The sequence below is a fragment of the Microtus ochrogaster genome, chromosome 10, assembly GCF_000317375.1.
Source record: "Microtus ochrogaster isolate Prairie Vole_2 chromosome 10, MicOch1.0, whole genome shotgun sequence".
Taxonomy (NCBI): Eukaryota; Metazoa; Chordata; class Mammalia; order Rodentia; family Cricetidae; genus Microtus; species Microtus ochrogaster.
Genome location: NC_022016.1, coordinates 44344401 through 44360715, shown reverse-complemented (window position 1 = coordinate 44360715; position 16315 = coordinate 44344401). Strand labels below are relative to the sequence as shown.

Genomic DNA, 16315 nt, shown 5'->3' with positions numbered 1-16315 from the left:
TGGCTCCTTCCCCCTCACTCCATCTCCTCCCTCTGCCTGACTCTGATCCTCCCGTGGCTCCAGATTACCCTGGACCACTCATCCATAGCATCTGTAAGGCCATGGGGCCATGGGGCCATGGCTGAGCTGTGGAAGAGAGGTGAAGACTAAACTGCTCGCCCTGGGGGCTGAATATGCAAGGAGCAGCTGGAGCCCCCAGTGAGTTCTACAACTATTCCAAAGCTTACAGGAGAGAAACTAGGCATTTGACAGCAGAAACCATAAAGCCAGCCAGCTTATCTCTGAGCCACAATGTCCACAATCCAAGCCTGTCCCAACAGGGTCAGAGGTCAGTGGGACACCTCTTACAGAGGTTCCCACAGAGCCTCCCTCAGCCCAGCTGGCAGGCTTACAGACAAGTATAGGCTCAACCAGACCTGATGCCAAGGAGCCAAGCAGCAGGTACTGGTCTAACCCCTGTCCTTTAGACTCTTCCCCAGGCCATTCAGTGAGCAGGGCTGGCAGCATACCCAAAGCCCAGGGGGCAATGTGGCCCCAGCCCCATGGCTACGTCAGCCACTCAGTAAACAGTACCTGCGGCCCTTTGTGTCTTTGTCATATTCTAAATGGCTAGGTGGCTGTCTCTTGGGTCCCTGCCTCCCCCTTCCCCTGCCACAGACTTAGGGGTCTGGGAGATGGGGAGAGCCCCAGGGAGGGAGGGAGCGCAAGGTGGGTACTGGGGTTAGCCTGCCGCCTGTGTGGGATCTGTCCCTTCCTAGCATCCATCTGTCCCCTCCCCAGGCTGCTCCCTTTCGCTTCCAGTTCCCATCCCTGCCTGAGTCAACTTCTCTGTCAGATCCCAGAGCCAGGGGCTCTAAACTTCTTGGAAAAACTATGAAAATCTTTTTATCAACCTAAACTTTCCCAGAGTTGGCTCTTCCTGGTGAGAAGACAGGACCCAAAGCCCTGTCCCTTAGGCAGCTCTGGCTGAGACCAGAAGGTACCCTTGTCCTAACAACCACAAAACCCAGGCAGTCAGCATGCCTGGCCACTCCCTCACGCATGGCCACGCCCTCACTCCCGACCACTCCCTCACGCCTGACCACGCCCTCACGGTTGACTTTTTTTTGCTCTACTGTGCTCCCTGGGAAGAAAACATCAGGATCCCAAAAAACACCCTTGTCCTTCTCCCCACAAGCAGTTCTTCTGCAGATCTAACCTAATCCTTGCTGCTGTAGAAAGCCCTCCTTTTGAACTCCTAGGAAGTTCCCACTATCAAGTCAGTATCTCGCGTTCTTTGCTCGCCAGCTCCTCGTTTATAAGAACGGGAGGGCAATAAGGCACGAGTTTAAAAAAATTAAGACAAAACCAGACAGAGCTGACTCCATGGACTCGGCTCCAGACCCCACGTGCTTCAGTGACCAAACACCAAGCACTCCACTGAGGGGGGTCCCCAGATGCTCAGAGAACTTGGGGGTTCATTTTGCTCTCGTGCCAATTTGCATCGCATTACCCTAGAAGCCGCGTGCCTGGGTTTCGGGTTTTTTTTCTTCAAATTCCCACCCGTTTTGTGTCATAAATAAGATGAGAGACGGAAAACTAATACAGCCCAGTGATGTTTTATTCATGCTGTGTCGGGGCCCGTGACGGATTTACAACAGCTAATGCATGCAAACGAAGTTTTGGCGCTAACGTGAAAATTAAGGGCGGGGGGGGGAGGGGCATGGATGCATGGGGTGCACAGAAAGGTGCCCAGAAGTCCAGAGGAGTCTCTTGTCTGTTGGACTGAGTGGCGAAAAGGGTTCATACTGGTCCGGAGGGAGGGGAAGGGGGCAGCGTGGGGCAGCGCAGGTCAGGCGCATGAGCAGAGTGGGACCACTGACTGCCAGTGTACACTTGGCTTCCAGCAGGGCCTTCATGCTCTCCAGGCTGGGTACTTAGGTCCTGGGTCAGCTGGTGTGCTTGCCCCTGCTGGCCTGAACCTCTACTGCACACCTTGGCAAGGAGGACTCTCAGAACCAGAACAAGGCGAGCCAGACAACCCTGCTCTGCGTGGCTTCGTTCTGCATGCACAGTCCCAAAGTATCCATAGACAGCTAGGGTGTGAAGTACAGTCCCAGAGCAGAACTCCATGGGGGTGGGGGAGTTCAAGTTCAGCCCTATATGGGCTCTTCCAGAGGTCAGGGAGCAGGAGTATAATAGGAGAGGGACACCATGGATGCAGGACCTCAGGGTCAGGCTCTTCCAAAGTGCCAGGGGGTGGGGGTGGGGTGCCAGGACACTTCCTAAGCATGCATGGGGCCCATGTCCCATCCCCAGCAAGATAAAAACAGTTACCAGAGACACTGGCTGAGCTCTGGGCTTCTGGGCTGTGGTAGAAACCCCTCAAGGCAGGTGTTGAGGGGGGTCCTAGGCCCTCGAGTAGCACAGCTGTGAGTTCATGTGCCCCACAGCCTGGCACATCTGGATCAAGGGTACAATGCCCATCTTGTCCTACACCAGCAGCTACTGTACAGGCAGGGTCTACCCCGATGGCCAGGAGACACCCTGACCAGCACTCACTCAACCTCCACCTTACTCCTGGGGTGGCCTCCTTGTCCCCAAGTCCTCAGTCTCACACTTCCTCCTAGGACAGGAGGGACAGTTGGGCTGGCCCCTGGTGTCTAAGCCTCTCCCAGTGCAGACCGCAGACCATGTGGGAAAAGGTAGCTGCTGCCAGGTCACACAGACCTGCAAACTGCACCTGCTCTGCAGGACGCCCTCCATGGAGCCATGAGCCCCTGGGCCTGCTGCACCTGCTGTACATAGGAGCCTATGTCCTAATGGCCCCAGGGACAACCATCGAGGAGATGTCTTCAGAGAGTGACAAATGTTCATGTAGTCACACGGCCAGTCCACGTGTTAAGTCGTGACCAGCATGGAAGCAAACTGGCTAAAGCCAGGGCAGAGTGGCCTGCTGGGGAGGTGACGATACCGCCCAGTGGCAGAGTGGCAGAGATGGAGCAGTGGGATGGGAATGTGTCCCTAGGACAGAGGGCACCAGAGGGCGAAGGCTGGCTGTGCAAAGGAGCCAGCCTGTTCCAAGGCCAGCGGAGAGTAGAAGGGTGGGCGGGTGTGTGGATGTCGAGGGGAAAAAAAGGAAGAAAGAAAAAGCATAGGGCCAGATCAGAGAATATGGTACTGGCCATGCGCACTTGATGACCTGAGTTCAAACTCTGAGACCCACATAAAGTGAGGAGAGAAATGGCTACACGAAACTGTCCTCTGACCTTCACAGGCACCCTGTGGCACATGCGCCCCTTCCCCCAGCAATAATAATAAAATTTAAAAGAGAAGGAGGAGAATGAGGAAGAAGGAGGAGGAGGAAGAGGAGGATGACGACAACAAAAACAGGGAAAGAAGAAGGAAGTGGTTAAAGAGATGGATCAGCAGTTGGTTAAAAACTCTTGCTGCTCTTCCAAAGGACCCAAGTTCAATTCCCAGCACTCTCGTCAAATATCTTCTAGCTGCCTTAACTCCAGCTCCAGGGCATCTTCTGGCCTCCGTGGATACCCACACTCATAATTCATAACCACACAGAGACACACATGCATGCATATAACAAAAAAATCTTAAAAATTAAAACTTTAAAATACAACAAAAGAGCTTGTTTCTGACTGGTACCCCTTTGCACACCAAGCTGGTCCATCTGTCTGCAGCATTACACATATCTAACAACTCAAGGACATCCACAGCCCCAGCCGTGTCCCCACCACCCCTCCCTGACCCATGAGTGGGAGGCAGAGACCCCAGGCCACTCACGTGGGAGCAGACGTGCCTGATACCCCACCACACCCTCCCAGCAGAGCTCACCCCCTGTCTCAGGCCTGCTGTCCCCAATGTCTTTGTTGGGTTTTTTTTTTCTAATGAAGATGCAACAATCACCCCACAGCCAGCTCCCCCTCCAGCGATCGCTCACTCCGAATGAACTCCAGACAACTGGATTAGACTTTGAAGGTGGCGGTGCAGATAATGAACACGGGGACGCGGTGTTGACACAGGCCCTGGTGAGCCACATTATTATTTAACAGGCCTCGCTTCTGCCTCTGCTGGGATCAAGGAGCCGAACAAGCAATCGGTGGTAATCGCAAAGCCCAGAGGCAGCGGTGGTCCAGCTCCGTGGGGCCTGAACCGAGCAAGGTCAGGACGGAGGCAGGGACCCGGCCAAGTGGGCTGAGAAAAACAATCCTCCATTCGCTGATCCCTTCCCCAGATCCGCCCCCACCGCCCTGCCATCTGGTGTCATGCACGCCTCCAGCTCCCAGGATGTAGGCCTGACTCCTGACTCTTCCCAACCGACACCCTGTTCTTCTCTTGAGTGACATATCACATACTACTGCCCCAGCCCAGCCCAGCCCTGATCCCCACCTCCCGGGTCCTGTGTACCCTCTAGCAAGAGCTGGCACTGCTCCTGCCTCCCTGGGTTCCAGCCACACCAGGTACCTCACCATGCCAAGTAACACCATAGACCTGGTCTCTCTCCACAATGGACTCTGAACTCCTGAAGAACAGAGGCCAGGTCTGGCTTCGTCTTGGTCCCCTAAGTGCCTGAGGACTTGGAGGCTGGTGGCATACACTGCATCCAACAGCTGCCCACTAGGACTGTCCCCTAGGCTGCACCTGCTGTCACCATCAATGAACCAGACACAAGGTGCAAAGAACAATCCTTGACCCGGAAGATGCAATAGTAAAGGATGCAGGTTCCTAACGGGAACCCCCAGAGTGACATCCCAGAAGAGGCTGAACCTCCTTTTTATTGAGACAAGCTGCCTGGGAATTAAGACCCGTAAGGCCTGTGCTCAAATCCTGAGTCTGGCTCTTTCTAGCTATGTAGCCTCGGGCGAATTACTTAACCTCTCTGTGCCTGTTTCTTCATCTTTTAAGCAGGAACAACTGTCCTGTCAGAGGGTGGCTTAAAGATAAAATGAGTTTATATATGCAAAATACATTAAGTCCCAGCCAGGTCCAAAACCCATTGTCACTTCCTGGGCACAGAGACACCTAGATTAACCCTGGTGTCTTCATCTTGTACCCGTGAGAAATGCACGACCAGGTCTCCTAGCTTGGGATACTTGCTAGCTGGCTCTAAGTTTCCAGAATGTTCAGTCCCCATGGTCCTCCTCAACCCTGGGGGAGGTTACATGGGCAGGTGCTACACAGGGATCCCTGGGAAGCCAGCAGCATGCTGGGGCATGGAAGACCCTGCAGGTGCTGAACCCAGGCTCAGTACAACCATAGACAGAAATGTGTGGACACTCTAGAGGCTCCCCCAGAACTGGCTAATCTCACCAGGGACCCAGAGGCAAGCCTGGCGCCAGCTAGCCCAAGGCTGAGTCTGCGGTCATTAGCAGCAGCCACCCAGCTCTAACACACAATGCCAGAGCGGGCAGCTCCCTTCCATTCAGGCAGGAGGCCGGCTCTATTAAATATACATGGTGTGATCTTGTAACTGAGCTACGACTGTGGCGAACGTATGGGGGAGGGGGAGGCGAGCTGCCACTCACCTGCATAGAAACTTCCCAACTGCCCAGGAACGCTCACCTTCCGGCTTCCCAGCCCCTCCTGTTCGGACTCCCTGGCCAGTGACCCTAGGCTCCCTGCCAGGTGTACGGAACAGGTGAAAGGCCAGCATGACCCTGCCATAAGAGCAGCTGGTCCAGACCTAATCTTAAATCACCACAGCCTCACAGGAGCCAGGAGGTCCCTGGAGCCCTGGGACAGTCGGCCAGAGCCAGACAATACTGTGGCCGTTGAGGGGCAAAATCGAGTGAGAGCAGCCACACAGGCGCTACAAACCTCCTCTGTACCCAGCTCACACTCCTGGGGCAGGAGGGGATGGAGTTTCTTCCCATGAAGTGAGAGGGAGGCAGACCTGCACTGCCAACGGAGGCTGACAAGGCCCATACCACTGATGTCCAAGTCTATGCAAGCAGTTTGACCCTCTAGGCCTCGCACAGCTGAAAGTCGGGGAGCTAGGCACACAGGATCATGGATGTCTAACCACCTTGCACAGGGAGGTTCGGTGACCCGCCCAGGTCACAAAGCACAGCAGAGACAAAGCCATTGTCCTATCCCAGCCCTGCTCACAAACTATACCCCCTACAGGAGTGCAGGGTGCCCTACCGACAGAGATGGGGCAATAGTGGCTGGGACAGAGGTGGGGCACTTCACAGTCCTACCAACTCTCCCCTCTCAGGAGCCTCCACTGCTCCTGTTAACGAGATCGCCCGGGAGTCTGGGGGAGGCAGCCAACTTCCAGCTTCCCCAGTCCGATCTCCAGCTCCACAGCAGCCACCATCCTCGGTTCCCCTGAAAGCGCACTCCCTCCCTGAAAGAGACGTCTAAGGGAACAGTCTCGGGGACCACAGGACCTGGTGTGCCAGCTGACCTCATCCATCTTCCTTTCCCAAGATAGAGGAGGTGGCTCGGCCTTGAAGGGAAGTGTGTGTGGGGGTGGGGGTTCCTAGCAGGGAAGTCTTCTAGGGTACAGCAGGGGGGGGGGCAGGAAGAGGGTCTGTGGTTACAGCTATCAGGTCCCCTCCCCACTCTTCAGGAAAACAAGGAATCAGGAAGATAGGGCTGTGCTCTCACTGGCCACACCTCCTTGGCCTCCGGTCTGGCCCAGCAGCACCAGGGAGGTCACAGGTCTTCAGTGCCATGCCCAAGTAACCTCTGAATGGGACAGACCCCATAGGAGCAGCAAAGTGGCTATCAGCAACCCCAGCTTTCTCTCTACAAATGGCAGCACGGGGCTTGTGAGATGGCATAGCGTGCATACTTGAGTTCAACTCCCAGAACCCATATTAAGAAAGAAAGAAAGAAAGAAAGAAAGAAAGAAAGAAAGAAAGAAAGAAAGAAAGAGAAAGAAAATAGAGGAAGGCATTGTATCCCAATGCTGGGAATGGAGGTGGGACAGAGATAGGCAGATCCCAGGGGAACACAATCAGCCAGCCTAGTTGATAAGTTCCAGGATCAGAGAGACTCTGTCTTGAAGATAAAGATAGACGGTACCTGAGGAATGACACTCAAGGTTGTGTGCGCGCGCACACACACATACACACACACACACACACACACACACACACACACACACACACACGTGAGCCATGTGGCTCACAAAAACAGAGCCTCCCCTCCTAAAGAGCCGGCTGGCATACGGTCAGTCATCCAATTGCCCCCATGTCCACCACATTGCCCCTGCTGGTGTGGGCTGGTACTGCAGCTCTTTCAACATGGCCACTTAGCGTCACTTCAGGCAATGACCTGACCAGTGTCCAGGTAGCTGGTCAATCATGACTCAGGGCATGTATGTGTGGGTGTTTCAGTAGAAGAAAAAGATTTGACCTGTAGACAGAGCCACACAGATAGCCTCCCCAAGTGTGTGGGCCTCACATGGTCCAGCGACCACCACAGCTGAGAGGGAGAATTGCTCTCTGACTCGGTAGCTAAGGCAGATGGAAGGTATTTCCATCTTCAGAGCCAGGCCTCAACGCTTTGGGGTCCTCAGACTGCCTGCTTCAAACTGGCATTTGCCTTAATGACTCTCTGGTCCTCAGACCTGTGTGTGAGACCAAACCACTCTCCTGGGCCTCTGACCCCTGAGACTGCCTCAGCCTCTGGCCCTGCATGAGCCTCCTCACCTAGGACACCCACAGACCTCTTGGTTCTGCCTCCTACAGGGAGCCACAGGACCTCAGAAAGGACATATGTTGTCCTCCTTCATGTACCAGAAACCAGTGTTTCCATGGGGAACACAAAGGTGTTCATTGTCCAAGTGACGACTGGCCCAGACCCATGTGCCAGTTCAGGCTCTCTCTCACATCGAGATTTCAGCAAAAGCAGGAACATGGATAATGAGACTATTAGGTTACATCTCCAACTTCTCTTCTCTCTCTCTCTCTCTCTCTCTCACACACACACACACACACACACACACCCCTAGAGATCATTCATGGCACCCATACCTCAGTTTCCCCACTTATCCTGTGAAGACTAAACCTTCCAGGACCCTGCATTGGCCACCTACAAGCTAGCAGCACCAAGTTCTGCCTGGTGCCTGAGCTATCAAGTATCAAATCAGAGGTGTCCCAGACAGAACCTAGCAGAGACAGGAAAAGAGGCCCCCACCAGGGTGCATGCCCAAGGAGCCTGCCTGTCTGGGGACCTTTGTCAGGCTCCCCTCTGGGTCTGGCGCCATATCCTGATCAGATCAAAAATCCAAACACATCAACAATGGCAAATGTCACCAAAATACCATCTGGGAGGCCACCACAAAGTCCCTATCAGCCACTAAGGATGAAGCATGGGATGTGACGAGGTGGGACAGGCAAGCCTGGCATAGCCCGTGAGGCTGGGCCCTCATCCCAGAAGAGACACACAGCTTGCCCCCACCTATACCTCTGCTTAAAAAGCACAGGCCACAAGATGGCTGTAGCTCTGTGTCCCAGCAGGGACTCTGGGGTTGCAAGTCCTGGGTATGGGTACCTGAGTCTGCAGAGTGGCAGCATCCAGGACAGTGACCCGCGGCCCACAGCTGGCCCATGCGGCATCTTCCAGGCTCAGTAGTGTGCGAATGGGCCCTGGGCCCACCGTCAAGCACATGGGGGGACTCTCCAGGTCCCAGGGAACCCCACCTATGGGAGAGAAGAGAACATGGGTCAATGACTGAAACCTTGCAGGGGGAGCTTCGCTGAGAGCTCCAAATACCTGCTCCCACCAGGGTCCTTCACCTTCATTGCACGGGGGTGACTGCTACTATACTCCATTGCCCTGGGGACCACCCTGCACTTCCCCCCCTTCTCTGACTCTCTCTCCCTCATTCTTTCACTCCACTCACACTCAGAAAGCACCTACGACCAGCTGGGCCATGAGCTGGGTGCCTAGAACAGAGGCAGGAGCAGCTATAGGCCCCGCCCTCTGGGAAACTATAATGGGTAGAGACAGCAGCCACCAATCCAGTTATGAGCTCATGTGCCAAACACCAAGGAACACACACGTGGAGGACAGATACACAGGGGCTTCTGGGAGAGTCAATCTCCACAATAGTTCCTGCCGGGAGATCACAGGACCCCAGAGTTCAGGGACTTGTGACCAGCATGGTCCTGATTCTGCTAAGGGCCTTAAATGGACCTCCCCTCAGTTTCTCAAAGTCTCAGTTTGGATGGGGGAAGGGACTTCACTGAGAACCCAGCTCATCTCAACATCATGAGGATTTCCTTCAGACCCTGTCACCTGAGGATGCTCCTGTCACTTTGCCAAGATCTTTCCCTCCAGAGACACCACCAGATGCAGCGGGGAAAAAGCTCTGAGAGGTGACATTTCTATCTTCCATTCCCAGAGACTGAAGCAGCAGCCTGGCCCAGAAATAAGCATCTCCCCTCCCTGCCTCCAACCATGCCCAGCTCACTGCGAACCGTTCCCTAGCACCTGATCACAGTGGCTGGACACTGGCTTTTCTGCAGTCACATCTCAGGCTGCACTGAGCCCTAGTGGCTGCCCTAGGCTGTCAGGGTGCAGGGCAGAGAGGAGACTTGGGGGAGCTGAGGCCCAATGAGGGGTCTGTGGGGAGTGCACATGCTAGAGCAATAGGCTGGGGAGGCAGGATAGTCAGCTGTGGGAGAGAGTCCTCTGTCTCCCTCCACCACCCCCTAGGTCCCCAGCAGACAATTCACACAAAGTCACTCGCTGCAGACATACCCTCCTCTGAGTCACCTGCTGTCTCCAGAGATGGAAGACCCCAAGTTATACGGGGAAGCCACCAAACTCATCACCCCGTCTCCTGGCTGCATGTGGTCAGCGTGTCCTCCACCATCAGCCTCCGCCTGAACCCTGCTCCATACTCCCAGCCAGCTAATAAATTAAGAACTGGGGGACCCCCTCCCATACACACTACCACTCCTTCCAACTCAGAGCATGACCACACGCACAGCAGGCAGGCCAGGCTAGAGCACTCTGTGGCTCTGAGTGCCAAGTCCATTTGGGCAGGGACTTGGCCTCTCTGAGCCTCGGTGTCTTTCTCTAAAGTGGGTGTGATAACCACGCACCCCCCACTCCTCAGAGGCTGCAAGGAGCCAAGGAACTGTGCATGCTGACCCAACACAGCATGGGGCACTGGTGAAAAGTGCCCGTGGCCAACGCTGAGTCCCCTCCGCGTCTGTGTGCCAGTCGCTCTGCTCATGAATGAAGTCTTTACTTCCCACAAGCCTGCGCGGCAGATACTGTCACTGGCCCTGACTTACAGCTAACAGGCTGCAAGTTCAGTTACCCAAGTCACACAGCTGCACGGTCGTCCCTGCTCACTGGCTCCGGGTAGTCTACAGAAGCCAGTGCTGGCGCCATTAAAGGTGACAACAGAGGCCCAGAGTAGAGAACTCCCCCAAAGAGTTTAAACCCAGAGCTGGGTCAAGCCTGGCTGCCTCCCAGCCCAACTTCCCACTTCTGGGAGGGGCAGGTGACCAGAAGGAGGCCAGACCTCCATAGGAATGTGACCCTGGACCCAGGGCACCAGATTCAGGGAAATACAAGGCTTTTGAGTGCCCCCTAGTGGCCAAAGGTAAGCAGTGACTGTGGCCAGATGCCAGAACCTCTGCCACTGTGGCTAAGATGTGAGCGGGTTAACACTTGAGGAAAGGAGCTAAAGATGCTGGGGTAGCATCTCAGAGGCTAGGAACTGGGGTTCGCCCAAGGACACAGCAGCAATGGCTGAGGAACCCTTGCACCTGCCACCCAAGGACAGTACACCACAGTCACTGAAGGCCTGCGGGTCATGTGTACACTGACCATCCCACCTTCATGGGTTGGTGTCCCCTGAAGCCCTCCAAAGCATGGAACTGTGATAAAATTCAATATAAATTTGTATCAGAGTGGACAGTGGCCAGGAGCCCCCGTCAGAACCCACGGGGGCTCCCTGGACTTGCTGACCTTGCTGGGACTTGGTTTTCTGGAAAGATTCTGTCCTCTACGGTCCTTCCAGCCCCCACTTCACTGGCTTCACAGACTACAAAGGTAATTTCCGAGGCTGGGCAGGGCTTGAGGGGCATCCCCTCCAACCATCTCCGCTTCCCAACCCTTGGGTAGTTGTTAGCAAGCACATGGTCCAGAACCTGCACTCGTGGGGCCCGCCCCTGCCCCTGCGTGACAGCCCATTCATCTAGGCTGGCTCTGACTGCACAGCCGGTCAGCAGCGAGGAAAGCCTGTCTCAGCAAAGGCACCTTCAGGATGCCAGCATCTCTCCACCCCCTCCCCTAGCCTCAGGTGACACAGCCCGCTGATCTCCCACAGGGGTCCACAGATCTGGCCGGTGCCAGGAGGCAGGACGCAGAGTTAAAGCCACTGAGGCTGAGAGGGGCCCACCCTGGGCGGAGGTGGGGGGCTCCACTGTAGGCCCTAGGGAAATCTGCACATGTAACCTGCACACACAGTCTGTCAGGACAGCTGTCTGCACCCCCATTTCACAGGTAAGGAGGCTGCATTTTGCTATACACATCTCATCCAGCACCAACTCCAGGATACAGCAGTGAAGCCTGGGCAGTCCGCATCCCAGACACTCCTCGCCATCAGGGGCACCCCGGAGAGGTTCTGGAAGGGTACCTTGAGCCTGGCTCAGGGACAGCACAGAGTAACGCCTCTGCTCCTGAGGCAAGGGAACTCTGGGGCCTATTTTAAACCACGTAGTGCTGTGGTTCTAAGAGACTGGTTTCAGACCAGGGATCACCTCTTTGGGGAAGCACAGGGTAGCTGGGGACTGGGGGAAGGGAAGACCTCTCAGAGGCCATGACAGCTACAGCCGCAGACACCAGAAGAAGAGGATTCTAGAAAGGGTGCAATGCCGGGTGCACCTGCCCTCCTGTCCAACGGGCCAGTGTCTAGACTCTGTATTGCATCTCTCTACTTCCCAGTGAGCTAAGACAAACTCAAGGCTCTCATGAGCAGCTGTCTGTCCCCAGACTTTGCCCAGTGCCACTTACCCTCTTGCTATTAGCTAGTTCTGCATCCTCCTCTCTGGGGCCCCCATGATGCTAGGCATACCCCTGCCTCTGGCCTTCACACACACACTGGTCCCTCTGCTCCACTTTTCCCTCAACTTGCCACTTATTTGGCCACCTCTCTCTCAGGTCTCAGTTTCAGGGCCTGCCTCTTGGGGTGGACCCCAGGCACCCAGTTCACCCTACTAGGTAGTCAGGCTCGAACGGTGATCCCAGTCTTACATCAGAAGCCCCCAGCTTCCTGCTTGTTGAATTGGCTATTCTGACCTCCCTCTGGGGGCTTTAAACCTCACAAGGGCAGGAGGCATGTCTGTTTGGTTGACCAGTGTATCCGTGGAACACAGTAGGTGTTCATACATATTGGGGAAGCAAACATTTGCAGGGAAGAGACCCTCAAAGAAAAGGGAGGTTGTGTAATACCCTCAGGGCCTCTCCATTCTGACAAGCTAGCAGACTCTAACCCTAAGCTGAAAGCCAGTTGTTAAACCCAAAACTCCATCAGGGACTCCCCTGAAGCCCTAACCCTGCACCAATGCCTCAGAATGGACTCTTTCTTGGAGACAGCATTCCTTCAGATGTAATTAGTGGCTTGGGGTTGGTGGAGCCCTAACCCAGGGTGACAGGCGTCCTTATAAGGGGAGATTGGGACACAAGGGCGCATGAACAGGGAGACATACTCATGAGGCCCGTGAGGACACAAGTGATGTCATCCCAAGTCAAGATGCCACTGAGAGCCAGAGAAGTCTAGGATGGACCCTTCTCAAGAGTCTTGATCTTGAACTTGTGCTGTTTGAGCCCTACAGCAGCCCTGCCACGCCCACCTAAGCACCCACACAGGTAGGCAGGGCTGGTTGAAGCTAGAGTCGTGTGGTGTCTAGGGCACACAGGAGGGTGGGCGGTCCCTTCAGACCCTCTTGTCTACCCCAGCACATCTGAGCCAGGATTTACATTCATACACACGCTCTGTTCTGTCTGATGGTAAGGGATTTTTTTTCCCTTCTTCCCCCTTTAATTAAAAACTATAAATGCCTTATCAAAAGCTAATTAAAAATACCAACATAGTGCCAAGTAGGGGGGAAAAAACCCTCACTGCAAATATCCGTTTATAACCCTGCAACAGGCTGCAAGGATGACGCAGCCATCGGATCTGAGCTGAGCTGGGTGCCTGGGGGGAGGGGAGACACTGCTGTAGAGTCTTGGGGCCGCCACGCTTGCCACTGGGTCCTTACCACCAGACTAGGGGCTGAGCAAGGCTCAGGGACCGTGCACAGCTCTCACAAGGCTATGAGGGAGCTGTGTTCCTCCCTTCCCCAGGCTCAGTGTCCTAGTGCCTGGAACAGAGGTGACTCCCCAGGGTAGCAGCCAGGCTTAAGATGATGAGGGTACATCACATCCTTGACACCGGTCCTAGAGTGCTGGGGTGCAGTGCATCCAGCTGCAGCATAGCCCTGCCGTCCTCCCACTTCAGGCTCAGTGACATGGCCAGCGACATGGTGACAGCCCAAAGGTGCCTCCCCTTCTCAGCACCCATCCTGGCCTGTGCCCAGTCTACACTGAGTCATTTTGTTCGCAAGAACCAAGAGGGGTGGGCACCACCCAACTCTCACTTTACAAAAGAGCCCAAGGCACAAAAAAAGAGCCACTTACTAGGGACACGGCTGTCACGGGGCAGAGCCTGAACAAGAATCCAGGTCTTTCCAAGACCACCCTCGGTCTCTCAGCCCATGGGGCACTGTTCCCCAGCACTTGTCTGCTGGCAGAGAAATAGATGTTCTCCTTCTACAGGGACTCAAATGTGTGGGAACCCAGCAGTAGACCCCAGTGAAGGTCAGGTCTCAGAATCCCCCATCCTGAGTAGCCCGTTCTGACACTGCCTCCCCAGCCTGTGTTGTTCAATCTCTCAGCTTAGGACCCGGGCCCAGTTTGGTGCCCTGATGCCCCCCAAGCCCACCCACCCACCAGTCCTCACCACTGGTCCGAGGATAGGCAGCGAGGGTCCCGTCCTGTAGGCCAGCAAGCAGATAGAAGGGGCTGTGCCGCAAACAGAGCACAGGCTGCGGGCCTGGACTCTTGCAGGTTGCCAGGCACTGGGTCCCAGTGTCCACGCTGCCATAGAGCAGGATGCTGAAGGGAGAGATGCTATCAGTGAGACTCACAGGCACCTACCCATGCGTGGGCCTCACTTGCCCAGCCTTGTTCCTCCCTCCTACAGAAACCCTGGCTTCTGCCACCAGACAGGACTCTGGCTCCAGAATACAATGAGAAAGGTACCGAGTTCCAGTGCCACTCAGACCTGAGTTCAAATCCAACCGCCAGCTCCTAACTGCTGACCGGAGTGCTGACCTTCAGCTCTCTTCCTCAAATAATCAGGGGTTCCCACTTGAGGGCCATCAGGGAACAAAGCATGACAACACCCCTGGGCTGTGTAAGAATGCACAGGGTAAAGAGAAGCCGGAGCAGAGGCTATGAGGCACTAGATGCCATGTATATGGCACGCCTGAGGGCATTCCCTCAGAGGCCGAGGGTGATCAGCGGTTTCTGAGGAGGGGATGAGATGGGTAAAAGCTTCTCTGGGGAGAAATGAGAATGTTCTGGAGCTTGGTAGCGGCCGCCAGAAGCCACCAAGTTGTGCTCCTTAAAACAGCTAGAACGGTGATTCTGCTTCATATTGTTTGTTTTGCTTTGTTTTGCTTTTTGAATCTCAGTGTGATCCAGGCTGGTCTCCATCTTGCTATGTAACCAAGGATGGCCTTAAACTTCTGATCCTCTTACCACCACCTCTCAGTTGCCAGGATCACAGACATGAAACACCTCACCCAGTCTGAAGATCTAGGGATGGAGCTCGGACCTTGTGTAGGCTATGCAAGCGTTCACCTACCAAGCCACACTTCCAAACCCCTAAAATTATATTACATGAAATGTATCTTGGCTCAAAACTAAAATAAAAGGTGTTCACCAGATCTCTCCTAAGTCCAGGCCCAGACGGGGCCCAAGGCTACAGTCCCAACCCCCAGACAGGGCCCAAGGCTACAGTCCCAACCCAGAGTATGGGGCGTGGGTAAGCATGGCTCCTCACCACCTCTCAGAATGCTGCTAGTTTCGGCTCCCCCCTGTGTGGGAAATGGGAATGAAGATAACCCCCCCAGGCTGCAAGGTCACTGTGAGAGAGCCCCCTCAGCATGTTTGAGGCACATAGTAGGTACTTCGGAGACACACACCGTCCTTCTACAGGACAAGGTGAAGAGCAGAGATGCAGGGGGATTCTCTTTTGTACTTTCTACCCCCATTAGGCCCTCCTGTACACACATGGCCCTGCATGGGTGTGGGGAGCACTAAGCCTCACTGACCATAGGAACCTGAGACTCAGACACTCAACATGCAGTCCTCCTGAGCTTCACCAGACCAGAACCTGGCTTGACATGATGTGTCTAAGGATGCACAGCCAGGAAGTGGTGCCAGAGCTGTCAGCTATGACATAAGCTACTCCTGACACTTATATGCCACAATGGCTGTCTCCGGTTCCCATCTTCCTGGTGACACCAGGCTGGGAAAGAGTGCTTTGCTTAGTGACCCGAAGAGCTGGAGGGACTACCTGCAGCCACCTGCCTGGCAGGACAAGCCATCCCAACCCGTCCTCCTGCCCCTCACCTGCCATCCTGTAAGCCGAGGCAGACGGTGGGATGCGCTGCAGCCGAGGGGTCAGCAGCCACCCGGCTCTCCTCTGTACCCTCAGCCTCCTCCTCCGGATCCGGAATGTACTCTATGCAGAGCACGGGGGCTGCCAGGGGGAAGGACTTGACAGTGCGTGGCGAAGGCCGGTTCAGGGAGAAGATCTCCACCTGGCCACCAGCACCCTCCTGCCCACCTCCAACCTAGAAGCAGAGGCCCGGAGAGGCTGTCAAGCCAGTGACTAGGGCACACCTTCCCGGGGACCGCACCCTGACACAGACACACGGACAAACGCGCAGATACACACAGACACATGCGTACACAGACACACTGTGACTGGGGATAGTAACGGAAAGGTGCGTCCTCTGTCCATCCCACACACAACCTGATCTCACAAAGGTCATTAGTTCCCAACTATAAGGACACAAATTAGCTTCAGGGGCCAAAGGAAATCAAGAAATGGTTCAAGTAGATGCAATAACCAGTCGGTTTTCCAGTTTCTCCTCTATAGAGGTCTCCCAAATAAGAGCTAATGAGCTATTCTGTCTCCTTAAAACAACCCTCTGTCCCATTCACTGTGTTACTTTTGTATCTAGCTCATGGCATGCACCTCATGTGTATACCTGCCAAGGGAATGGACAGA

The 16315-nt window shown here is 54.9% G+C and overlaps 1 protein-coding gene across 8 annotated transcripts in view; it reads right to left on the bottom strand.

Moving 5' to 3' along the window:
* Window positions 1-16315, bottom strand: part of Arhgef10l (Rho guanine nucleotide exchange factor 10 like) — a 125496-nt gene that overhangs the window by 11780 nt on the left and 97401 nt on the right. For all 8 annotated transcript variants that reach the window (XM_026781945.1, XM_005352927.3, XM_026781946.1 and 5 more), the window contains 3 exons: window positions 15652-15875; window positions 13973-14127; window positions 8503-8651 (listed from right to left, as the gene is read on the bottom strand). In XM_026781945.1, the coding sequence (XP_026637746.1) occupies window positions 8503-8651; window positions 13973-14127; window positions 15652-15875 (528 nt within the window). The remainder of the gene's footprint in view (window positions 1-8502; window positions 8652-13972; window positions 14128-15651; window positions 15876-16315) is intronic.